Source organism: Schistocerca americana, chromosome 9, assembly GCF_021461395.2.
Source record: "Schistocerca americana isolate TAMUIC-IGC-003095 chromosome 9, iqSchAmer2.1, whole genome shotgun sequence".
Taxonomy (NCBI): Eukaryota; Metazoa; Arthropoda; class Insecta; order Orthoptera; family Acrididae; genus Schistocerca; species Schistocerca americana.
Window position 1 is genome coordinate 41,734,233 of NC_060127.1, and position 26,484 is coordinate 41,760,716.

At 46.4% G+C, this 26,484-nt stretch overlaps 1 protein-coding gene across 1 annotated transcript in view; it reads left to right on the plus strand.

Annotated features, from left to right (window-relative positions):
• The window catches only part of LOC124551151 (organic solute transporter alpha-like protein), a 169,626-nt gene extending 154,771 nt beyond the window's left edge, over positions 1–14,855 (plus strand). Inside the window, exon 7 of the mRNA XM_047126116.1 lies at positions 12,573–14,855. Coding sequence (XP_046982072.1) covers positions 12,573–12,757 — 185 coding nt within the window. The 3' untranslated portion in view covers positions 12,758–14,855. The remainder of the gene's footprint in view (positions 1–12,572) is intronic.
• The last annotated feature ends 11,629 nt before the right edge of the window (positions 14,856–26,484 follow it).

Below are 26,484 nucleotides of genomic sequence, written 5' to 3' on the forward strand. Positions count from 1 at the left end.
CTAGAACTTAGAACTACTTAAACCTAACTAACCTACGGACATCACACACGTCCATGCCCGAGGCAGGATTCGAACCTGCGACCGTAGCAGCCGCGCGGTTCTGGACTGAGCGCCTAGAACTGCCCAGACTTCTTACTGATGGAAGATAATGCGTGACCCCATATGACACGGGTGGCTGATGTTTTCTTGGAGATGGAAGATATTGCGCTCATGTCGTGGTCTGCTCGCTCTCCCGATTTGAATTCTGTAGAAGGTGTCTGGGATGCACTAGGGAGACAGACTGCATCATGTTAGTGTCCACCAACCACTCTCCAAGGATGCGAACAGCTCTGTGAGAAGAATGGGCGTTATTGCCTCAAAATGAGACTGATGACGTCATTCACAGCATGCTGTGTCGGTGTCATTCCTGTATTGCCCCCAGAGGTGGTCACATCCCATACTGAGCACATTACCCAGTCGTCAGAAACCGTGTGCAAATACGTTTAGCAGCACTCCGTCTTCAGGCCACAAATGGCCCATCGTGGCCATCCGACCGCCGTGTCATCCTCAGCTGACGATGCGGATAGGAGGGGCGTGTGGTCAGCACACTGCTCTCCCAGTCGTTATGATGGTTTTCTGTGACCGGAGCCACTACTATTCAGTCGAGTAGCTTCTCAGTTGGAATCACGAGGCTGAGTGCACCCCGAAAAATGGCAACAGCGCATGGTGGCTGGATGGTCACCCATCCATGTGCCGGCCACGCCCGACAGCGCTTAACTTCGGTGATCTTACGGGAACCGGTGTATCCACTGGGACATGGCCATTGCCACAAATCCGTTAAGGAGAAAAAGAATATTTTTTGCCTATCGTTATGTATGTTGCAGTTGTTTACATTCTGTATTCATAACGTTGTTTCTACTTTACTGTCAACTGAGTATACTTCTATCTATCTATCTATCTATCGCTTGTGCCTTTGTCCCGTATTGTGCAAGGGGTTGGCGTGGTTGATATGGCATGTTAATTTGAAGGGTTGGCCGGATGCCCTTCCTGCCGCCACCCCGTACCCCCTGGGATGGAATCAGAGTACCCCATCGGTCTGCATCTAGTGGAAATCAGGGAAAAGTGTGGATGTGTTTCAAATGTCTGTGAGTCGTGTAACTGAGGTGGGACATGGGGGCCAGCCCGATATTCACCTAGAGGGATGTGAAAAACCTCCTAAAAACCACATCCAGGCTGGCCGGCACACCGTCCCTCGTCGTTAATCTGGCGGGCGGATTTGATCCGGGGCCGGCGCACCTACCTGAGTCCAGGAAGCAGCGCATTGGCGCTCTCTGCTAACCTGGCGGGTCAAACTGAGTATACTGTCTTGTGCCAAAATAAACACAACCTTGCGAAATAGTCTAAAAGGGGCGGTGTAGGAAAGTCATCAGTTCGTGACCTTTTGCTGTCACTGTCGTCCCGACCGCTTGCTTTGCCTTCTCAATCATTGCTGGAGACTCTGAGACCGATTTCTGCCACAGTATCAGCATCATTATCGACCTAGGTCTCGTAATCCTTCGCCTTTAATAGAAATTTTCAATCGCTGTTCAGTCTACTTTTATTGCTGGACATAATAGCAATAAAAAGACTGATTATTTCAAAAACTGGTTTATTTTATCGGTTTTAAGAGCCAGTATAAACTGGAGAAAAAAAACGGTATAACTGAAAACCGGTTTCAGCTATAACCGCCATTGCTAGCGTTACACTTCAGCAGTGTGGCGGAGCGAGTAACAACCAACCGGTCCACGCGCAAGTTAGAATCTGTACTTTCAGAAGATCGTAAGTGCGTACTGCCAGAATTATGGCCCAAATATTCGCGAGGTGATCGATTGCCGGGTCCGATGTCTTGTACGTATAACTTTTCTTACTTAAAATGTGATGTCACCATGGTGACGCTGCCTCGTGAGATTCAGTTTACACCATGAGCCTCCTCCTCTCGGTGGCGCAAGTGTTACAAGCGTGGTCACAGCTGACTTCACTGCAGCCCCGGATCTACGATATTTCCGAACCGGGGCTAAAACTTGAAGGTCCCCCTCCGCCCCCCTCGAGCGTTTGAGCAAGAGTTCAAAAATTCTAAAAAATCGATTTTTCAAAAATATGTTCACTTTATAGCGCAAGAGTTTGACATTTGTTCGAGGAAATGTAAGACATGTTAGTTAAAGTGCAGTGCCAAGACTCTTCACGCAGCATTCTATACCTCACGACACTGTACTTCGGACTGTGGAATTCAAACGTGTATATTTTGTAATGGAAGCCATCAAATCGATATTCAGGACAGTGGAAATTAAAATGTCCTGTGGTGCCTTTTCTACTCCAAGTCGGTCGGTCTGACATCCTACCCCTCCCCCCTCCCCCCTTTAAAAAAACTCATAATGAATACTGGGTGGGATTATTAATGACTGGGAAAATCAGAACTGTTCAGAAAATTTGCACTCTTAATTGTTTATCGGCTAATAACTTTTGTGTCACATGAAATTAAATATAAGAAACATAAAACCAGTAAATACAAGAGACAAGCAAGACAGTTCACATTAAAATGAAATTTGTGGGAAGGTCTTATCGGGGCAAACTTCTGGGGTCATCGGTCAACTTACACACTACTTAATCTAACTTTAACTTACGCTAAGGACAACACACACACCCATGCCCGAGGGACAACTCGAACCTGCGATGGGGTTGAGCCCCGCGGACTGTGACGAGACGCCTCAGACCGCGCGGCTACCCCGCGCGGCACAGTTCACATTTCTTCAGTCCTTATGTCCCATCATTTTTTTGTCTAATCTTGCTACAGCCTTACACGGCGTGTATTCCGTTCTGCGAAAGAATCTATTACCTTATCAAAGGTCGTCAAACGTTTCGCTACGCGGAAAATCGAAATGTCGTTGTCTAATACTAAAAAACCTGTTAATACGAATAGTACCCCAGACTGGTGTAGTTTCTGGATTTGATTACGTCTGTTTTCTCACTGTCTACTGGATAAAACAAAATGGACTTTCTAATCTGACAGCAATTATAACACACGCAAAATAAGGGACACTGTTTTGGTACAAATTGTAATTTTTATGCACATCATTTACGTACATAACATGACAGAACATAATTAATGAAGTGCCATACCAATTGTCTGTTGGGTCTACTACAAGCAAAAAGTTTCATGTCAGGAAATTGTTTGACATTTCATTCATATGCTGAAATTTTCATATAAATTTGGAATCGTCATATTCTTCCATATACACTGAAGAGCCAAAGATACTGGTATATCAGCCTAATATCGTTTGGGGCCCCCGCGATCACGCAGAAGTGCGGCAACATGACGTGGCATGGACTCGACTAATGTCTGAAGTAGTGCTGGAGGGAACTGACACCATGAATCCTGCAGGGCTGTCCGTAAATGCGATTTCTTCTGAACAGGCGTCCCAGATATGCTCAATAATGATGATGACTGGGGAGTTTGATGACCAGCGGAAGTGTTCAAACTCAGAAGAGTGTTCCTGGAGCCACTCTGTAGCAATTCTAGATGTGTTGGATATCGCATTGTCCTGCTGGAATTGCCCAAGTCCGTCGGAGTCCACAATGGACGTGAATGGATGCACGTGATCAGACAGAATGTTTACGTATGTGTCAGAAGTCAGAGTCGTTTCTAGACATATCGGAGGTCCCATATCACTCCAATTACACACGCCCCACACCAGTACACAGCCTCCGCCAGCTTCAACAGTCCCCTCCCGGCATCCAGGATCCATGGTTTCGTGATGTTGTCTCCATACCTGTACACATCCATCCGCTCGATACAATCTGAGACGAGACTCTTTCGACAAGGCAACATGTTTCCAGTCATCAACAGTCCAATGTCGGCACTGACGGGCCCAGTGATGGCGGTAAGCTTTGTGTCGTGCAGTCATCAACGGTACACGAATGTGCCTTCGGCTCCGAAAGCCCATATCGAAGATGTTTTGTTGAATGGTTCGCACGATGACATTTGCTGATGGCCAAGCACTGAAATCTGCAGAAATTTGCGGAAGAGTTGCACTTCTGTCATGTTGAACGATTCTCTTCAGTCGTCATTGATCCCGTTCTTGCAGGATCTTTAGCCGGCCGCAGTGATCATGTTTTACCGGATTCCTGATATTCACGGTACACTCGTGAAATGGTCGTATGGAAAAATCCCCACTTCATCGTTACCTCGCAGATTCTATGTACCATCGCTCGTGCGCCGACTATAACGCTACGTTGAAACTCACTTAAATCTTGATAACCTGCCATTGTAGCAGCAATAACCGATCTAACTACTGCATCAGACACTTGTTGTCTTTTATGGAAATTACCGACCGCAGCGCCGTATTCTGCCTGTTTAGATATCTATTTGAATACGCATGGATGTATCACTTTCTTTGGCGATTCTGTGTAATTTGTGTGACGACCCCCTTTTTCTCCTTCCTCGCCGGCCGAAGTGGCCGTGCGGTTAAAGGCGCTGCAGTCTGGAACCGCAAGACCGCTACGGTCGCAGGTTCGAATCCTGCCTCGGGCATGGATGTTTGTGATGTCCTTAGGTTAGTTAGGTTTAACTAGTTCTAAGTTCTAGGGGACTAATGACCTCAGCAGTTGAGTCCCATAGTGCTCAGAGCCATTTTTTTTTTCTCCTTCCTCGTTGAAACAAACAATCCCGTCATCAATAGTTCTGCAACTATTCCTGCCACTGGCGAAACTTGTTCTCCGGTTAACTTCACTAACCCTGCCAGAATCACAGGTACAGTTATCCCTCGTTTATTCTCCGGTTAGGCGTTATTACTGCCCCTTAGTAATGTAGCGATCTGGCAAAAATTTTGTGTTGTGACTCGGCCTTTTTGGCCCTCTCTTCCTTTCCTTCCCTCTCTCTCCTCCTCTTCCTTCTTCTTTCGTCGTACCGCGGCTATATCTCAGGTTTTCAACACAAAAAAGGGAGGGAGAAAGGGGGCACATGCGTGCGGTTGATCACGATAAGTAGTGCTATGTGTGAGTGTCACCCTTATCTCCGTTTTGGGAAGATTGATGACTGGAGCAGAAACATTCCTCTAAAAGAAAAAGGTAAGTGCTCTGTTTAAAAAAATAAATAAATAGTAGTGTAGACTATAATGTCTATCGTTCTACCAAACTGAAGGAACACGACACAGTTTGTGAAGTTTCAACTTCGAAACAAGTTTATTGATCCTAAGGAGGTGAAACAAATCTCATCCGTTCCAAATGTCATTCACAACGAGAGTAGTTAGTTTTCTGGTGTGTGTGTGTAATGGTCACTGTGGTGTGTGTACTGTAAGACCTTCGGTACACACACCATCAGATTATTTGACCTGTCGCTCTAACGAAGTAGGTGAGTGTCAGCAATATGTCTCGTGGTCTTATCGTGGCGTGTTTATCTTCTGCTGTTAGGTCAGACGATAGAAATGCCACTTGTACGCTTAGAGTAGCAGATTGACGGTGACCAACTTTAAACAGAACTTGATTAATTTTCACACACATTTATTAAAATAACAAGCATAAAAATTACTTAACTTGGTTCTGGATACTATTTACAATTGACAATCTGAACTTCCTTTGGTATTGGTACGTTAATCTTATTCCCACATATATCTCTGATTCTTGACAAAAGTGTCTATACATTTATCTTCATGGCTATGTACAGCAATATGGTAATCTTATTAGGCGCAGACTGAAACTTGTCTCTAGACTGGTACAGACAAATGTAGAACTCGTACAGACTGGTACATACTAATGCAGACTGGTACAGAGTGGTGCAGACAAATGCAGACTCACTAATCGTAGGTCTGTACACTTGTTATAATACCTCGAGCATTCAGGTATGAGTGCGCGAGTGTGATCCGCGAGGAGAAAAGGTTCTACGTAAGCAGCAATCTCATTGGCTGCGTTACATATTAATACACGGATTGGCGGAAGCAGAATTTGGTCCGTCTCTATGGCAGCGCCATCTCGTAGTGCGGAGACGGACGAGCGCTGCGCCTGTGCTGTTTTGCTTAGCGGGGCGCGCTCTAGTGGGAAAGTTGTGTACACGCTGACTACGCAAAACTGTGTAGACAACAGTCACTAATGACTGAAATGATTGTTCCGATAATTCTGTCACAATCTGTTTATGGGTTGTCAAGCAACGTATCAACCAACTGACTATTCCGTGATTAATATCTGTCACCTCACACTTGCTTTAAGCATCAAGAACACTTAGTATCCCTTCCGATAAGTTTTTGATGATTCTTATTTAGTTAAAGCCAATAAATCGTGGTGAGTGTCACTTAATCCTTCATGCGACTATAAAGTGCGATAGCCTACCGCATATCTCACACTTCGCGCCGATATTTCAAAGTCCGCGCGCGATTTGTTTGTAACAAAGTTTGGCCGTGGTCCCCTAGAATATTTTCTAAACCAACTCCGGGATGTGAATAATCAGTTATGTGTCCATTCATAAACATTACAGAGGACCCGCACTCGATTACGACTTGTCAGTGCACTCGAGCAAACAGAAGGTATCATTCTTCTCAAAGAGAAAAATATCACGCATATCGTAGCATTGTGATTTGCTTTGTCAAAACACATTTATATCCATGTCATAAAGACTCATTACCTATTGATCCTAAAAAATAGTGTACTTAATTGAATTCTTTACTCCATAAATAACTACTAAAATTTGGAAATGATTTGCCAGCCAGATTGGCTGAGCAGTTCTAGGCCCTACAGTCTGGAACCGCACGACCGCTACGGTCGCAGGTTCGAATCCTGCCTCGGGCATGGATGTGTGTGATGTCCTTAGGTTAGTTAGGTTTAAGTAGTTCTAAGTTGAGTCCCAATTTCAGTTGGTAAAAGCTGATAGTAGGGTTCGAGTGTGGCGAAGATCCCACGAAGCCATGGACCCAAATTACCAATAAGGCACTGTGCAAGATGACGGCGGCTCCAAAATGGTGTGGGCTGTGTTTACATGGAATGGACTGGGTCCTCTGGTCCCAGTGAACCGATCATGGACTGGAAGCGTTTTATGTTGGGCTTCTTGGAGACTATTTGCAGCCATTCATATACTTCATGTTCCCAAACAACAATAGAACTTTTATGGATGACAATGTGTCATGTCACCAGCCCACAATTGTTGGTGACTGGACAATTCGAGCGAATGATTTGCCACTCAGAGAGCTCGACACGAATCTCTTCGAACATTATGAGACATAATCGAAAGGTCAGTTCGTGCACAAAATCCTGCACTGCAACACTTTCGCAGTTACGGACGGTATATTTCAGTATATATGACGACAGTAACTGTTCTCGAAAGACGAGATACTGTTGATGACCGTGCAGGTTTTCCTCGGTGGCTCAGATGGACAGAGCCTTTGCCATGTAAGCAGGAGATCCAGGGTTCGAGTCCCGGTCGGGGCACACATTTTCAGCTTTCCACATCGAGGTATATCAACAACACCTGTCGGAAGCTGAGGTTTCAGTTGATCATCGTATATTTCAGTATTTTTGCAGGTGACTTCCAACGACTTGTTGAGACCATCATATAGCGAGATGCTGCACTACAACGGGCCACAGAAGGTTCGACACGATGTCAGGATGTATCCAATGACCTCTGTAACTTTAGCGTAGATGGTGATTATCTCGCGTGCACGGCTTCTGGGCCGGGCGTTGTGGCCGAGCGGTTCTAGGCCCGTCAGTCCGGAACCGCGCTGCTGCTACAGTCGCAGGTTCGAATCCTGCCTCGGGCATGGATGTGTGTGCTGTCCTTAGGTTGGTTAGGTTTAAGTAGTTCTAAGTCTAGGGGACCGATGACCTCAGATGTTAAGTCCCATAGTGCTCAGAGCCATTTGAACCATTTGAACAGCTTCTGGGCACACTGCGTTGCGATCTCCATATGAAACGATCCAGTAACATTAGGTAAGGCTATCTCCTCACGTCTTTCACAGCAGCGGACAGAGTTGAAATCAGATAAGGCGCCATGTCCAGATGAAATACCAGTTCGATATTGCAAAGAGTACTCAGCGCCATTGACCCATATTTGAGCGTGTGTTTATTGCGAAAAGTTCATACCAACCGGATAAAAGCGCAATGTGTCTTTCAGATCAATATCATTAACACTGGTTTGTTGCATAGTCCAAGAAAAATTAAACTTCCTTAAGAGGAAAAAGCTTTTTCCCACAAATGAAAACGGATTTAGAAAGCAAACCTACAAACCATAGATTTCCGGAAAGCATTTGAGATGGCATCCCACTGCAGACTTTTGATGAAGATCCGAGCATACGGTTTGTGAGTGGCTCGAAGACTTCTTAAGTAACGGAACCCAGTACGTCGTTGTCAATGGTGAATGTCATCAGAAACAAGGGTATCATCAGGAGTGCCCTAGGGAAATGTGATAAGACTACTCTTATTCTCTATACATTTATTTATTTATTTATTTTTTTTTTTTTTTTTTTTGCAAGTTAAAGGTAGAATGGTCTGGGGTTAAATTGGAAGACTGTGACACTTCAGAATAGATGGGAATACACTTCACAGGTCTCTAACGTTTAAAAACACTGCATGAATTTCAAACCAAAAGTCTCCACCAGGAACAACCTACAGAGAAAACTGCCCGGATCACAGTGGGGCAGTCAAGCTGAAACCATGCGAACTTCTGCAGTGGCATTATGCTACTCCGCTGCGGAGTATGCCTGTCCTGTTTGCTATAAGTCAGCACATGCCAAACAGGTAGACATCGCAGTAAACGACAGATGCAGGATTATAACAGGCTGCTTGAAGTCAACTCCTGTCGAATGGCTCTACCACCTTGCAGGAACTGCACCACCTGTTTAAAGAGAAACAGCAGCAAACAGAGAAAGGACAAAACTGGAGCAGGAAAAACGCACCCTATGAATGGGCAACTACCCACAATGACTAAGATCGACGTAAAGTTTCTTCAGTGCATCGGAGAAACCAACATCCACTGATGAAAAAGCCAGGGTGCAACTGTGGAGGACCGAGACATTCAGCCCTCCTGGTTATAAAAGATTTTCAGGGTTTTTACCGCCTGGTGAAGGTGAGAATTGGCCAATGTGGAAGTCCATGAATAGTGGAGTGGGCAGAACACGTGTTAACCCGGCGAAATGGGGATACATTGAAGAAAACAAAACCCAATGTGACTGTGGGGAAGAACAGACTGTTCAACATATGCTTCAATATCGACGGTGTCCAGCCACCTGCACAGCAGATGACCTTCCTCCTGATACGAAAATAACAATAATTCTCTCTCTCTCTCTCTCTCTCTCTCTATATATATATATATATATATATATATATATATATATATATATATACTCCTGGAAATGGAAAAAAGAACACATTGACACCGGTGTGTCAGACACACCATACTTGCTCCGGACACTGCGAGAGGGCTGTACAAGCAATGATCACACGCACGGCACAGCGGACACACCAGGAACCGCGGTGTTGGCCGTCGAATGGCGCTAGCTGCGCAGCATTTGTGCACCGCCGCCGTCAGTGTCAGCCAGTTTGCCGTGGCATACGGAGCTCCATCGCAGTCTTTAACACTGGTAGCATGCCGCGACAGCGTGGACGTGAACCGTATGTGCAGTTGACGGACTTTGAGCGAGGGCGTATAGTGGGCATGCGGGAGGCCGGGTGGACGTACCGCCGAATTGCTCAACACGTGGGGCGTGAAGTCTCCACAGTACATCGATGTTGTCGCCAGTGGTCGGCGGAAGCTGCACGTGCCCGTCGACCTGGGACCGGACCGCAGCGACGCACGGATGCACGCCAAGACCGTAGGATCCTACGCAGTGCCGTAGGGGACCGCACCGCCACTTCCCAGCAAATTAGGGACACTGTGGCTCCTGGGGTATCGGCGAGGACCATTCGCAACCGTCTCCATGAAGCTGGGCTACGGTCCCGCACACCATTAGGCCGTCTTCCGCTCACGCCCCAACATCGTGCAGCCCGCCTCCAGTGGTGTCGCGACAGGCGTGAATGAAGGGACGAATGGAGACGTGTCGTCTTCAGCGATGAGAGTCGCTTCTTGCTTGGTGCCAATGATGGTCGTATGCGTGTTTGGCGCCGTGCAGGTGAGCGCCACAATCAGGACTGCATACGACCGAGGCACACAGGGCCAACACCCGGCATCATGGTGTGGGGAGCGATCTCCTACCCTGGCCGTACACCACTGGTGATCGTCGAGGGGACACTGAATAGTGCACGGTACATCCAAACCGTCATCGAACCCATCGTTCTACCATTCCTAGACCGGCAAGGGAACTTGCTGTTCCAACAGGACAATGCACGTCCGCATGTATCCCGTGCCACCCAACGTGCTCTAGAAGGTGTAAGTCAACTACCCTGGCCAGCAAGATCTCCGGATCTGTCCCCCACTGAGCATGTTTGGGACTGGATGAAGCGTCGTCTCACGCGGTCTGCACGTCCAGCACGAACGCTGGTCCAACTGAGGCGCCAGGTGGAAATGGCATGGCAAGCCGTTCCACAGGACTACATCCAGCATCTCTACGATCGTCTCCATGGGAGAATAGCAGCGTGCATTGCTGCGAAAGGTGGATATACACTGTACTAGTGCCGACATTGTGCATGCTCTGTTGCCTGTTCAAAAATGGTTCAAATGGCTCTGAGCACTATGGGACTCAACATCTTAGGTCATAAGTCCCCTAGAACTTAGAACTACTTAAACCTAACTAACGTAAGAACATCACACACACCCATGCCCGAGGCAGGATTCGAACCTGCGACCGTAGCAGTCCCGCGGTTCCGGACTGCAGCGCCAGAACCGCTAGACCACCGCGGCCGGCTGTTGCCTGTGTCTATGTGCCTGTGGTTCTGTCACTGTGATCATGTGATGTATCTGACCCCAGGAATGTGTCAATAAAGTTTCCCCTTCCTGGGACAATTAATTCACGGTGTTCTTATTTCAATTTCCAGGAGTGTATATATATATATATGGCAATGTGTCGTCGTTGAGTGATTGTAGGAATATGCAAGATGAGTTAGAAAAAAATTCTAGTTCGTATGATTTACTTGTTCTAAATATAGAGAAATGAAAGTTAATGCGAATGAATAGGAAGAAACCTGCAGTGTTCGAATACAGCATTAGAGGTGTGCTGCTTTACACAGTCACGTCGATTAGATACATTGCCGTAACGTTGGAAAGGAATATGAAACGGAAAGAGCATGTAACAATAATAGGACAGAAGGCGAAAGTTCGAATTCAGTTTACTTCAAGAATTTTGGGAAAGTACAGCTCATCTACAAAGGAAACCGCATGTGGAATACTAGTGCCACCAATTGTTGAGTACTGGTCGAGTGTTTGGGATCTCACCAGGCTGAATTTAAGGAACACATCGAAAAAATTCAGGAGCGTGCAGTTAGGTTCGTTGCCAGCACGCAAGTATCAAGGAGATAGCCCTCCTGGCTAACCGTGCAGTCTAACGAGCTGCTCACCGAGTGGGAAGGCGAGCTGGTCGCCGGCAGGAAACCACCCGGCGGATTAGTGTCGAGGTCCAGTGTGCCGGCCAGCCTGTGGATGGTTTTTAAGGCGGTTTTCCATCTGCCTCGGAGAATGCGGGCTGGTTCCCCTTATTCCGCCTCAGTTACCCTGTGTCGGCGATTGCTGCGTAGGTTCGAATCCTGCCTCAGGCATGGATGTGTGTGATGTCCTTAGATTAGTTAGGTTTAAGTAGTTCTAAGTTCTAGGAGACTGATGACCTAAGATGTTAAGTCCCATAGAGCTCAGAGCCATTTGAAGCATCTGAACCATTGCTGCACAAAAACCATTTCCACATACGCGTACACCACACTTACTCTGCCACGCAAACATTCGGGGTTACACTCGTCTGGTATGGGATGTTCCTCAGGGAGTCCACTGGGGGCCAAGCCGCACAGTAATCCTTGGATCGGTGAGGGGTGGCGGTGGGGGGGTAGGGGGGAGGGGGGGTAGACTGCTGTTGCCTGTTGTGAGGTTGTGAACCACTGAGGGCTACGGTGGGACGAAGCCTCTCCGTCGTTTCTAGGTCCTCAGTTTAATACATACATACACACATTACAGAGATGCTTCTTGAACTCAAATGGGAAGAAAGGAACAAGGGAAGATGACGCTCTTCTCGCGAGGAACTACTGTGGAAATTGACAGAAACGGCATTTGAGGACGTCTGCAGAACGTTTCTACTGCCGCCAACGCACATTTCCCGTAGGGATGACGAAGATAAGCTGCGAGAAATTAGGGCACTTGCGCGTGCTTCAAACAGTCGTTTAGTCGCTTTTCCCAAACTCCATTTGCGAGGCAACCGGAAATGAAATGACTAGTAATGATATGTCATGCCGTCTAATATGCACTGCACTATGCATGTTGATGTAGGATGGCCTTTTTGTCTGTACTGTAAGTACTGAAGTTCACATAAGCATGAAACTTTAATCAAAATATCCAAACAGCACGTAAATATTGGAGTTTCAGTCGGTAGTGTTCCGTAATGGCGTTCACAGTGTAACGCTTTCCATTTCCGTCAGTGTAGGTGATGACTTTGCTGTTCCAGTGGTGGTGGACATGGCGCTGCTGGTGATCAACCTGGCGATGGCTGCGTGGGGGCGAGGTCTGTACCGTCGCGATCTGCCCAAGATCGTCCTCACGAGCATCCGGCGACTGAGTGGGGACGCCACCACTTCGCCGCAGACCTCACCACGCCACACCCGACATGCGCCCGCCATAGTAGCCGCCTAGCTCTGCTCCTGGCAAGACACCACTGTCGTGACAGATATAAACTGGCAATGGTGCCTCTACACGCAAGATTGTTCCATATTGGGCTTAAATGACTACCTGCCACCATAGCTGTCTGCAGGACCTCTACTTGACAGAAAAGATCACGATAACCACCTGACCTCACTACAGGGGAGATGACAACAATGTTCACTGAACCTACCCCAGGCATTATAATTAGCCAGTAGAAAAGGTGGCCAACCACTTCATATCACTTTCAGTTGTCGACAAAACTCACTTAGCCCACCCAGACATTGCAACTGGTCAGTAGAGTTTGTGGTAAACTACTCTACATGAGTTTTAGTAGTGGGCAAAGCTGCATACTTCCATATTAGCATCCAACTGGTTTTCTGTCTCAATAAGTTACTCTCACCCAAAACCAGCAACCACAATCGCGTAGAGGGAATGAAGAACCACCACAAAGGCATCATGACACCAGTCTTCGCTATTGTCTCTCATAGTAGCTTCATAGTAGGAATGATCCTCTACTTCGCTAACACCATGGCGCTATTATTGGGCAACTGCCTACGTGGATGACAGGTCTTGTCCACATATCACCAGGTATTCTCTACTGCCCAATACCACCACCCCTGCCAAGCAGCATGGACATACATGGGACTGTCAACTTCTCCGTTATTGTATTTTCTAGAGAGGGAGGATCGCTCTACTGCACAGACATTACACCCTCAATCAACATCAGTCATGGTAGCCACGTAGTGGTGGTTATTAGTTGACTCTATGAGTACTATGAACAGGCTGAGCTGTGTTCTAGCATGTTCATGACTGTTCTGAAGGCATTGATAAAGTCAGACTAACATGGACACCATCATAGTGGCTGCCCGTAATTGTGGCTCTATATTAAATATATCACAACACTTTATGTAGCTTGTCCCAGTAATAGCAGACACATAGTAAGGGCGAAAAGCTCCACTCTAATCATGTTGGAGTTTACTGACATCCATCTGTGCAGGTGCCTAAGGTCGGTGATTTACTTGACAGTTCAGATGCAGGTGGTCCCCACAACAGAAGCTGTCTAGTGTGGATAGTCCAGGATGGACTTAGCAGGTGCCAGTTACACTAGCCACCTATTGGACACGTTGACTCTGTTGAGTAAGCATCCCCACACTTGGCACAGCTAGTCCCCAGGTTCAGACACCCCTGCAGAGGACAGTGGTTCTACTATGCAGGCATCAGCGCACTCAACTTACCTTGCTGTGTCATAGTTGGCACGTAGCAAGGCCTATAACTCCATACCAAAGTTATCACCATGCTAGACTTACCTCATTAAAAACAGGTAGTGCTTGTGGCTGCTCTCCTCCAAAGACATGGAAATGCCAGCTGCTTTTGGTCCCCTCAATAAAAACCGCTCAGTAGAGATACTGAATCTGCTGCAAAGCTATCACCGTAATGGACACAGCTGGCTACTACCGTGACAAGCACCCACTTGGCAATTTTGGTTGCTTTTCAAAAGTTTCACCAGTCCGGACTCAGCTGCACTCCGTCACTGCAGGTGCCCAGGCAGAATAGTGGCTCTACTCTAAAGACGTCACCACACTTGGCGATCACTGGGGATGAAGTGAATGTGATGGCGTCGCTGTATTAAATTGACATCATCCCCCCTCCTTCGTCGCCCCCCCCCCCCCCCATTCCTCTGAAGGGAGTAGCTAGTACCTTGCCAGGATGCTGGTAATACAATAACACAATCTATCCTGACGCAGGACACAGATTGTTCCTGTCACAGCAGTTACAACACAGTGGCTACCTAGTTGTGATGATACATCCACTCCAGGGACATCGTGACACCAAACAAATGTCTACGTTGATAAGGAAGTTACTGAAATCATATCCTGAGAGCCACTTCAACACACATTTTCAGGACGAAGAAGTGCCAAACTGTGTGTTTGTGCTGGACTTAGGATATGGAGATACTGGAATCATCATCGTGAAAAATGTGCATGTGACTGTGTTTCCAGTATACATACATACTCGTAAGCTACAATACCGCTCTAAATTTAATTTATTATCGTATTTGTCTTCTGTAGTAAAGATGTGGAAAATAACACATAGTTGTCTGCAAACCTCTACTTTTCTATATTTTTTATGTCTAAACTTATTTTTCAGCTTTTCACGTCTGTGTAAGCAAGACAAAGCTTCATAAACCATTTCGAGGATTGCAAGACAATCCCAAACGGTGATAAAGCCTCCACAACCACCTAGTCACCACCACATTGCTATATTTTGATGTAATAGTGAACCGTTCCTAATTTAGTTGGAAGTTGCTAACAGAACAATATTTGGTTCGCTCAAAATTTCATTTAGAAGTATATAAAAGAATTTGACTGACTTGGTTCTGAACAATAGTACTAGCCTGAAACACACACACACACACACACACACACACACACGCACACACACACACACACACACACACACACAACAAAAATCGAGACTTCTCGCGCTACTAAATCACTTTTATGTCTTTGCATATCAGTGGCGAGCTTGAAGGAGGAGGTCATTAGAGACGGAGCGCAAGCACAGGTGAGGGAAGGATGGGGAAGGAAATCGGCCGTACCGTTTCAAAGGAACCATCCCGCCATTTGCCTGAAGCGATTTAGGGAAATCACGGAAAACCTAAATCACGATGGCCGGAGACGGGATTGAACCGTCGTCCTCCCGAATGCGAGTCCAGTGTGCTAACCACTGCGCCACCTCGTTCGGTTTTCTTGAGCTTGAACTCTATCCTTACGTGAAGACCAGTTCAATCAGCATCAATCTTCTGAGCGGTAGTACATAGACAGGTTGATACAGACTTGTCATCACTCACTGCTGTTCTTGTTCAATCCCTCTCATGCAGAAGCTCCAATACAAGCGACAAGAGAATAGTATTCAGATTTACCTGCTCTGTTGGCCATTCGAACTGCAACTCTATAAACGAACGGAAATAATGAAATTTTTGTTATTGTGTAAGCTAAGTTAAGAAGAATACACACATATTATAATAATGGATGCATATATGTACAAATGTATATAAATTCCACATCTTCACTGAAAATACATGACCATTTTTAACTAACTTGGTACATATATCAGATACTATCTGGAAAGAACTGCTGTAGCGGTAAAACCACCTGCCTATGAAAGAGGTGGGAGTGGGATGAAAAGACAGTGTAGCCCACTATGCGCAAATACCCACATTTTATTCATCCAGTATTTGAGAATGAGAATACGTAGTGACTTGCGACAAGCTTTACACATAATATTAAGACTTTACAACATTTCGCTGACAACCCCCACAAATGATGAATGGATTAAAGGTTTATCGCTTGATACATTTTCGCTCTTCATGAATCAGAACTGCGGCATGAAGCGCAACATTCCATTTTTATTACTTGTTTGATACCAACACTATTCAGAACACGTTTCACAGACAGTAGCTACACTACGTGATCAAATGCATCAGGACAGTCCCAAAAACATACGTTTTTCAGAGTAGGTGGATTGTGCTGCCAGGTACTCCGTATCAGCGACCTCAGTAGTCATGAGACATCGTAAGAGAGCACAATGGGGAAGTCACGGACTTCGAACGTGGTCAGGTGATTGGGTGCCACTTGTGTCATACGTCTGTACGCGAGGTTTCCACATTCCTAAACATGCCTAGGTCCACTGTTTCCGATGTGACAGTGAAGTGGAAACGTGAAGGGATAGGTACAGCACAAAAGCCTAAAGGCCGTCCTCGTCTGTTAACTGACAGAGACCGTCAACAGTTGAAGAGTGTTACAATGTGTAATAGGCAGACATCTATCCAGACCATCACACACGAATTCCAAATTGCATCAGGATCCACTGCAAGTACGATGACAGTTAGGGGGGAGGTGAGAAAACTTTCATGTTCGAGCTCATAAGCCACACATCACGCCGGTAAATGTCAAAAGTTGCCTCGCTTGGTGTGAGGAGTGTAAACATTGGACGATTGAACTGTGGAAAAATGATGTGTGCAATGACGAATCACGGCACACAATGTGGCGATCCGATGGCATGGTATGGGTATGGCGAATGCCCGGTGACCGTCATCTGCCAGCATGTGTAGTTCCAACAGTAAAATTCTGAGGCGGTGGTGTTATGGTGTGCTCGTGTTTTTCATGGAGGGGGCTTGGCACTATCACAGCACGGCCTACATTGATGTTTTAAGCACCTTCTTGCTTCCCACTGTTGAAGAACAATTCGGGGATGGCGCTTGCATCTTTGAATGCGATGGAGCACCTGTTCATAATGCACGGCCTGTGGCAGAGTGGTGTAAGATCGCAAGAACTACGCCCCTTACATGAAGTCATTAAAGATCACCTAACTCACGTTGAACGAACAGTATGCCTGAACAAAATTGACTGACAAGGTACAATGCATCTTGTAGACGGTATAGTATGGACGTATTGGAATAATTAATGTTGGGTGATGGTTTTAAAGTAATTCACACGACATGAAAACTTCGTGGAAACGTGTCGATTTACTGGAGGCTAGTTTATCCCAGGGAAGTATTTGAGTGACTGTGGCCGGCGGGGGAGTGGCGAAGGGAAGCGACAATAGGCAGCTTATGACGGCTCAAGATCTGAGAAAGCGGTAACGGGGCGCGGCCTCCAGCTGCCTTAAGATGAGTGACAGTGAGTGGGTGGTTGACCCCATGCTGGTGTACCGGTAAGCAGACGGAGAACTTGTACACCTATTGATAAATGTCTGTCGTCCCGTTTTCAGTGAAACATGTGAGAAAGCCGCGCAACGCTACAGTGGAGCGGTCAACAGAGGTCAAAATATGTGTGTTCATGACTATAGCAACTTCACACTGAATTCACGGTCTGCAGAGTCTGAAGTAAATCAGGTGAAGAGTGACAGAATGAAATACGCCGGCCTCCGATGGGAACGTAGGACCGAGGAATCTGAAGTACTCTCCTGGGAGTCAGAATTCCGGAAAAATTGGTGTTTGTGCAGACGCTATCCTTGATTGGTGGCCTGGGAGGAGCTAAATAGCAGAAGTTGAGAGGAAAGGAAATTTTGTGGGAATTTGTTCACTTCCCAGAGCAGGTATTTTTCGGCGCTGGGAAGCGACACATAATCAACGCGACTTGCGCTGCAATTGGCGTAAGTGATTTTGCTGGAGGGGAAACCAAGGCGAAGAGCAGATTGGGAGAACTCTCCGTGGTGGTCTTCCATTCCCAGCTTGCCTAGAGTGCGGACGTAGTGTTCTTTACTCAGCTTGCCTGAGAAAGAGTGAGCATCTCTGCAGTTTAGGACTTAGCAAATTGAACGATTGGGCCTGGAGATAGGAAGTTTTGGTTCAGCTACATACTGAGCAAGATAGATAGGAGTCAATAGACGAGCGCAGCCTTGCACCACCATGAAGTCGGCTGACGTCCGCACAACGACATTGCTCTGCCATGCTAAATTCGGTGATATTGCGCCCGCTCCGGCCACTAATTAATTTGTTGGATCACATCAGCAAAGTTTCCACGAGGGTTTCATGGGCCATGTATTGTAGCATTCTTCTCGCACTTCGCATTATGCCTGGGTCAGTCGACATCAATTACTTTTGATTTATCGCGCTTTACTCCACGCAAATGCAATTTATTACCCCTGCCTGTTAGGAGAGTCATGTAATGTGATGATTGAAGGTCGTGAGTTAATCGACTGCATCTGTTTTCAATCAAGTAGTTGAAATCCCAAGTCACTTTCTTAATTAATTTTGTGTTCAGCATTTACATCTGGTGTTCAATAGCTGAATATAACATCAATGTGCACCCCTTTTAATTAAAAGGACGGACATCTATACATCTATACATCTCCTCAGTGGAGCACTCTGTGAAGAATGGGCTGCCATTCCCCAAGAAACCTTCCAGCACCTGATTGAACGTATGCCTGCGAGAGTGGAAGCTGTCATCAAGACTAAGGGTGGGCCAACAACATACTTAATTCCAGCATTACCGATGGAGGGCGCCACGAACTTGTAAGTCCTTTTCAGCCAGGTGTCCAGATATTTTTGATCACATAGTGTACATACACCACTGGAGATATTTTCAAAATTATGTGATTGTATGACAAATAATTCAGGATAGACAACGTCATAGGCATTGAGTTGCATGAAAATGAAACTCGAAGGCTACAGTCGCTAGAGAGACAGGTGAAATACACTGACGGAAAAAAAATCGCTCACTGAGTTTGAAGGAGGTCGTGTAATGGGGCTATGAGAAGCTGGATGTACCTTCTTCGATACTCCAGAAAGAAAGACTTGGCAGGAATGTAGCCGCTGTACATGACTGCTGGCAGTGGTGGTCACGAGAATGAACGGTCACCAGAAGACCGGGGTCCAGACGGCGACTTGGCACTACCGAGATGGAAGACCATCGTGTTTGGGGTAAGACTCTGGTGCATTGTACTGCTTCAGCAGCAGCAATATTAGCAGCAGTTGGCACCACAGTGACACAATGAACTGTTACAAAGCGGTTACTTCATGGACAGTTCGGAGCCAGACGCCCTGTAGCGTGCATTCCACTGATCTGAAACCACCGCCATTTGGGCCTTCAGCTTTGTCAAGCGAGAGCTTACTGGAGGGCAGGGTGGAGGTCTGTTGTGTTTTCCAATGAAAACTGATTCTGCCTCGGTGCCAGTGATTTCCGTGAGTTTATTACACGAAGGCCTGCAACCAACCTGTACGCATGCTAGGCACATTGGACCGACATCTGGGGTTCGACTTCGTATGACAGTGGGAGCACTCTCGTGGTTATCCTTAGCACCCTGACAGCAAAACTGTACATCAGTCTGGTGACTCGACCTGTTGTGTTGCCATTCAAGAAAAGCGTTACTAGCAGTACTTTCTAACAGGATAACGCTCGGCCACATACCGCTGTTATAACCCAGCATGCTCTACAGAGTGACAACATGTTGCCTTGGCCTGCTCGATCACCAGATCTGTCTCCAATCCAGCATGTATGGGTCATCATCGGATGACAACTTCAGCCTCATCCACTAACATCATTAATCGTCCCTGCGTTGACCGACCAAGTGCAACGGGCATGGAACTCTACCCCACACACTGACATCCGGCACCTGTTCAGCACAATGTATGCACGTTTGCATGCTTGCATTTAACATTCTGGAGGTTACACTGTTTACTAATGTACCAGCATGGCCTACCTAGCTCTTACATTAACCTGTGATCTTGCAATAGGAACCACTTAAATTTGTTACCTAGACAAATGCGTTCTCGAAATTTCATCTGTCTACATTAATTAGTTTTTGGTACTGCGATTTTTTTCCCTCCATATGTGTGCACTAAAACATGTAAAATATGTTAATATGTATGACATATACACACATTAGGAAACGTTTTGCATCACCCTGGTTTCCAGAGAGACGATGACTGTCCCTTGGACCAGATATATCACTAAACCCGCCCAAAGATATAAACAACCATGCATGAGCACAGGGGGGGTCCAACAGCCGATCAGTTCCAGTCATTCCACCAGGAAGGAGGTACACGGCTCCTGTTGTCTGTAGTTCAACCATGACTAGACGGTCAATACTACGGATCGATCGCGTTCTCATTGTTAGCTTGTGCCAGGAAGGGCTCTCAACAAAGGAAGTATCCAGGCGTCTCGGAGTGAACGAAACCGATGTTTCGGACATGGAGGAGATACAGAGAGACAGGAACTGTCGATGACATGCCTTGCTCAGGCCACCCAAGGGCTACTTACTACTGCAGTGGATGACTGCTACCTAGGGATTATGGCTCGGAGGATCCCAACATGTTGAGTAATACTTTTAATGCAGCCACAGGACGTCGTGTTACGACTAAAACTGTGCACAATAGGCTGCATGATGTGCAACTTCACTTCCGACGGCCATGGCGAGGTCCATCTTTGCAACGACGACACCATATAGCGCCGTACAGATGGGCCCAACAATATGCCGAATGGACCGCTCAGGATTGGCGTCACGTTCTCATCACCGATGAGTGTCGCATATGCCTTCAAACAGACGATCGTCGCAGACGTGTTTGGAGGCAGCGTGGTCAGGTTGAACGCCTTAGACACACTATCCAGAAAGTGCAGCAAGTTGGAGGTTCCCTGCTGTTTTGGGGTGGCATTATGTGGAGCCGACGTACGCCGCTGGTGGTCATGGAAGGCGTCGTAACGGCAATACGATACGTGAATGCCACCCTCCGACAGATAGTGCAACCATATCGGCAGCATATTGGCGAGGCATTCGTCATCATGGACGACAATTCGCGTCCCCATCGTGCACATCTTGTGAATGACTTGCTTCAGGATAACAGCATCGCTTGACCAGTGTGGCCAGCATGTTCTCAATACACGAATCCTATCCAACATGCCTCGGATCGATTGAAAAGGGTGTTTATCGACGACGTGACCCACCTGCCTCTCTGAGGGATCTATGCCGAATCGCCGTTGAGGAATAGGACACTCTGGACCAACAGTGCCTTGATGGACTTGTGGATAGTATGCCACGACGAATAGAGGCATGCATCAGTGCAAGAGAACATAGTACTGGCTATTGGAGCTACTGGTGCGTACAGCAACCTGGACCACCACCTCTGAAGGTTCCGCTGTATGGTGGTACAAATGGAATGTGTGGTTTTCATGAGCAATAGAAAGGGCGGAAATGATGTTTATGTTGATCTCTATTCCAATTTTCTGTACAGGTTCCGGAACTCTCGGAACCGAGGTGATGCAAAACGTTTTTTTGATGTTTGTCTTTGATCTGTGTGTATGTGGACAATGTCATTGGTAAGAATGTCACCCTTTCTCAAAACGATTTCAACCAAATGTGGTACAAAAGTTACTTCCCATCCGGGAGGAAATATTGTGGGGGTAAGAACCACCATTCTCCTATTGGCGTGAGTGTGGTAGCGTGGCGAGAGAAGGGGAAAGAAGAGGCAGACAGACAGAGTGGGAGGGGGGGAGAAGATGGGCACATAGAGGGGGAAGGAGCAGAAGGACAGAGAAAGGGGAAGAGGTAAGAGGAGGATATGAACAGAGAGAGGCGGGAGGTAGAGATGAACGGGAGAGGAGGAGGAGGATATGAACAGAGAGAAGAGGGGGAGGAAATGGACAAAGAGCGGTGGGAGGAAAATTGCAATCAATACATGCCCGGAAAACGCATTAACACATTAATAAATTTCCATTTCAGTTGCGGGTGTACAGCTTGCTAAATCCAGTAGACAGGGCGGAACCTGTGACAACAACACTGGCGCTGATCGGGCTGGAACTCAAGTGGAACTGAGTTTGGATGAGAGGCACGGTAGCTGATATTTACTTTTGATCTTCTTTTAAAAACCCGAGTGGTTCTATCCGAGATGTTAACAAGTATACGGTACCGAGGCATGTTTAGTTTTCTTCATTACTGCGTCTTCTACAGCCAAGGTAATGTCAGTATGAGCTCTCGCTCTACTTTTCTTTAATTTATCTGTGTTAATTCCATTTATTATTAGTGGATTCAAACAGTTGCTTCCATACTGAGCACACACTGGGTAAGTTGACGCGCCACACAAACAAAGAAGGGAATGCCTTCTCGAGGTCTGGGATCTACAAAATTAAATGTAGCGAATGCAAGAGGTTTTATATAGATCAGACGGAACGTAATTTCAGCACCGGATATGAAGAACACCCTAGATTGACGGAGAGCAGTAATTTCATGGTGGCAACACGTTTCAGAGACGCCGGCCGGAGTGGCCGAGCGGTTATAGGCGCTACAGTCTGGAACCGCGCGACCGCTACGGTCTAGGCACTGAGTCCAGAACCGCGCGACTGCTACGGTCGCAGGTTCGAATCCTGCCTCGGGCATGGATGTGTGTGATGTCCTTAGGTTAGTTAGGTTTAAGTAGTTCTAAGTTCTAGGGGACTGATGACCACAGATGTTAAGTCCCATAGTTCTCAGAGCCATTTCAACCATTTGAACCGCTACGGTCGCAGGTTCGAATCCTGCCTCGCGCGTGAATGTGTTGAAATGTTCAAATGTGTGTGAAATCTTATGGGACTTAACTGCTAAGGTCATCAGTCCCTAAGCTTACACACTACTTAACGTATCCTAAGGATAAACACACACACCCATACCCGAGGGAGGACTCGAACCTCCGCCGGGACCAGCCACACAGTCCATGACTGCAGCGCCTTAGGCCGCTCGATTAATACCCATGGATGTGTGTGATGTCCTTAGGTTAGGTTTAAGTAGTTCTAAGTTCTAGGGGACTGTTGACCTCAGAAGTTAAGTCCCATAGTGCTCAGAGCCATTTGAACCATTTGTATCAGAGAGACCGCCTACACTATTTTTGAAGCCAGCGAAGCCCTTCAAACACTACCTACAATCAAGGGATGAAGAGTTCTGGATGCACTCGTGGACATGGGCATGGAAACGAGCATGTGAAGTAAGTTCGTAGATATGTGAGTGGATCGAAGACTTCTTAAATAACAGAACACAGTATGTTGTTCTCGACGGTGATGAGGATGAAATGATGAGTAGGACAATACAACACCCCGTTCCCGAGCGGAGAAAAACCTCCTACCCGGGTGGAAAACGAACCCGGGCCCGTTTGCAGGGGAGGCGAGCACGTTACCACCCAGCTAAGCAAGCAGCCTATGGCAAGTCACTTCATGGCCCCTGAATCACAACGCACGCGCACATTCATGCCTGTTGGTGAGTGAATGTGGCAGAAAAAACGAAATCATCATGCTCCCTCATCATCCGTACTCTCGAGACCTAGTCCCTGCAGACTTCTTATTTAGTTTCCAAAGTTGAAAACCCCGTCGAGAGGACGAAGATTTGCAACGACAGACGACATAATAGAAGATTCGCAGACGGAGTTTCGCGCGATCCAGAACGAGGCGTGCCAAGACCGCTTCCGGGAGTGGAAACGGCGTTAGCAGCAGTGTATCAATTGTGGAGGAGAGTATTTCGAAAGAGATCATGCACAATAAGAAAAAGGTAAGGGTAGAGAAATTGTGTGGACAAAATTTCGGAAATTTTTGAACACACCTCGTACTCGGTTCTCATGGGGCTTTATCAGGTGGCTGAATTTTTGCTCTCGCCTTCGGTTTCAATAGAACCCCGTGTCACTGTAGGCGTGAGTGTCAGGTGTTACCTCTGTCTACACTATTCCTTGTTGTTGTTGTTGTGGTCCTCAGTCCTGAGACTGGTTTGATGCAGCTCTCCATGCTACTCTATCCTGTGCAAGCTTCTTCGTCTCCCAGTACTTACTGCAACCTACATCCTTCTGAATCTGCTTAGTGTATTCACCTCTTGGTCTCCCTCTACGATTTTTACCCTCCACGCTGCCCTCCAATGCTACATTTGTGATTCCTTGATGCCTCAAAACATGTCCTACCAACCGAACCCTTCTTCTAGTCAAGTTGTGCCGCAAACTTCTCTTCTCCCCAATCCTATTCAATACCTCCTCATTAGTTACGTGATCTACCCACCTTATCTTCAGCATTCTTCTGTAGCACCACATTTCGAAAGCTTCTATTCTCTTCTTATCCAAACTAGTTATCGTCCATGTTTCACTTCCATACATGGCTACACTCTATACAAATACTTTCAGAAACGACTTCCTGATACTTAAATCTATACTCGATGTTAACAAATTTCTCTTCTTCAGAAACGATTTCCTTGCCATTGCCAGTCTACATTTTATATCCTCTCTACTTCGGCCATCATCAGTTATTTTACTCCCTAAATAGCCAAACTCCTTTACTACTTTAAGTGTCTCATTTTCTAATCTAATTCCCTCAAGATCACCCGATTTAATTTGACTACATTCCATTATCCTCGTTTTGCTTTTGTTGATGTTCATCTTATATCCTCCTTTCAAGACACTGTCCATTCCGTTCAACTGCTCTTCCAAGTCCTTTGCTGTCTCTGACAGAATTACAATGTCATCGGCGAACCTCAAATTTTTATTTCTTCTCCATGAATTTTAATAACTACTCCGAATTTTTCTTTTGTTTCCTTTACTGCTTGCTCAATATACAGATTGAATAACATCGGGGACAGGCTACAACCCTGTCTCACTCCATTCCCAACCACTGCTTCCCTTTCATGCCCCTCAACTCTTATAACTGCCATCTTGTTTCTGTACAAATTGTAAATAGCCTTTCGCTCCCTGTATTTTACCCCTGCCACCTTCAGAATTTGAAAGAGAGTTTTCCAGTTAACATTGTCAAAAGCTTTCTCTAAGTCTACAAATGCTAGAAACGTAGGTTTGCCTTTTCTTAATCTTTCTTCATTATTCCTTGAAGTAGTGCAAAATTCGGAAATTTGTGGTAAGGTCTGATGTGACGAAACTGCTGAGATCATCGGTCCCTAAGCTTACACACTACCTAAACTAACTTACGCTAAGGACGACACACACACCTACGCCCGAGGCAGGACTCGAAACTCCGACGGAGGGAGCCGCGCGGACCGTTACAAGGCGCCTAAGACCGCACGGCTATTCCGCGCGAAGTAGTGCATTTCCAAAAGTTAACGAACACTTAGGTCATCCTGTACTTCCAGATCTCAATGTCGTTACCAGTCCCGCCCTGTGATGAACGCATACACCCTACACGACTAGGAATGAAACTTGTTTCATTGTACCGTTTTCAATAGTACGATTTCGTGTGGACTACGTTATCGGTGGCCAACTGCCTTGCCGCAGTTGTAACAGCGGTTCCCGTCAGATCATCGATGTTAAGCACTGTCGGGCTGGGCTAGCACTTGGATGGGTGACCATCCAATCTGCCGAGCGCTGTTGGCAAGCGGGGTGCACTCAGCCCTTGTGAGGCAAACTGAGGAGCTACTTAAGTATCGGTTCCGGTCTCGGAACCTGATATACGGCCGGGAGAGCGGTGTGCTGACCACGTGCCCCTCCATGTCCACATCCAGTGACGCCTATGGCCTGAGGATGACACGGCGGCCGGTCCGCAACTTTGGGCCTTCATTGCATGTTCGGGAGGAGTTTAGTTTTATACTATAGGCGCATGTCGGTAGCCTGAATACACTGAATTTGTTTATACCACTGGATTCTGAGATAACTGAGGACGCTTTTTTGAGGTATTCTGCATTTTTGGTGTGTGGTGCACTGTACACATTTCTGCATCGTGTAACATGAGGTCATCTTCATCCCCGTGGAACATTACTGCGTCATCGGTGTGTCTTTTATAGTAAAGAGCCATGTTTTTAACTAACGGATTATTTTGGAAAAAGTTAATTTCAACGTTATTCGAAGAGATGCCTGCAGAGGTGCCAAACAAACCGTTACGTACAGCAAAACCCCCACTCGTAAGTATGTGTCGTCGTGACACATGAAAAGGATGAAATAAACTGCCACGTCGATAAATTCTACAACTTCTGTAATTTCACCTATACTGTCTTTTTTATACTGTAATAAGATATTTTTATCACGATAGTTTGCCTCTCCGGTACATATAAATTCCGAAGACGTAACGGGTCCAAGGTCGCGTCGGGAGGTATATGAAGGCCTTTAATTTGGTCAACAATTTTAGCTGTCCGTAAATACAAAATGTATCGGGCAAAGTACATAGCTTCCTTTAACTATTTTTTGAAGAGATAATTTGTACAGTTGACACTGGCAATGAGGAACGGGTTGGAGTGCTGATAATTACGGCCTCTTAATTCAGTCAGGAAGGAAA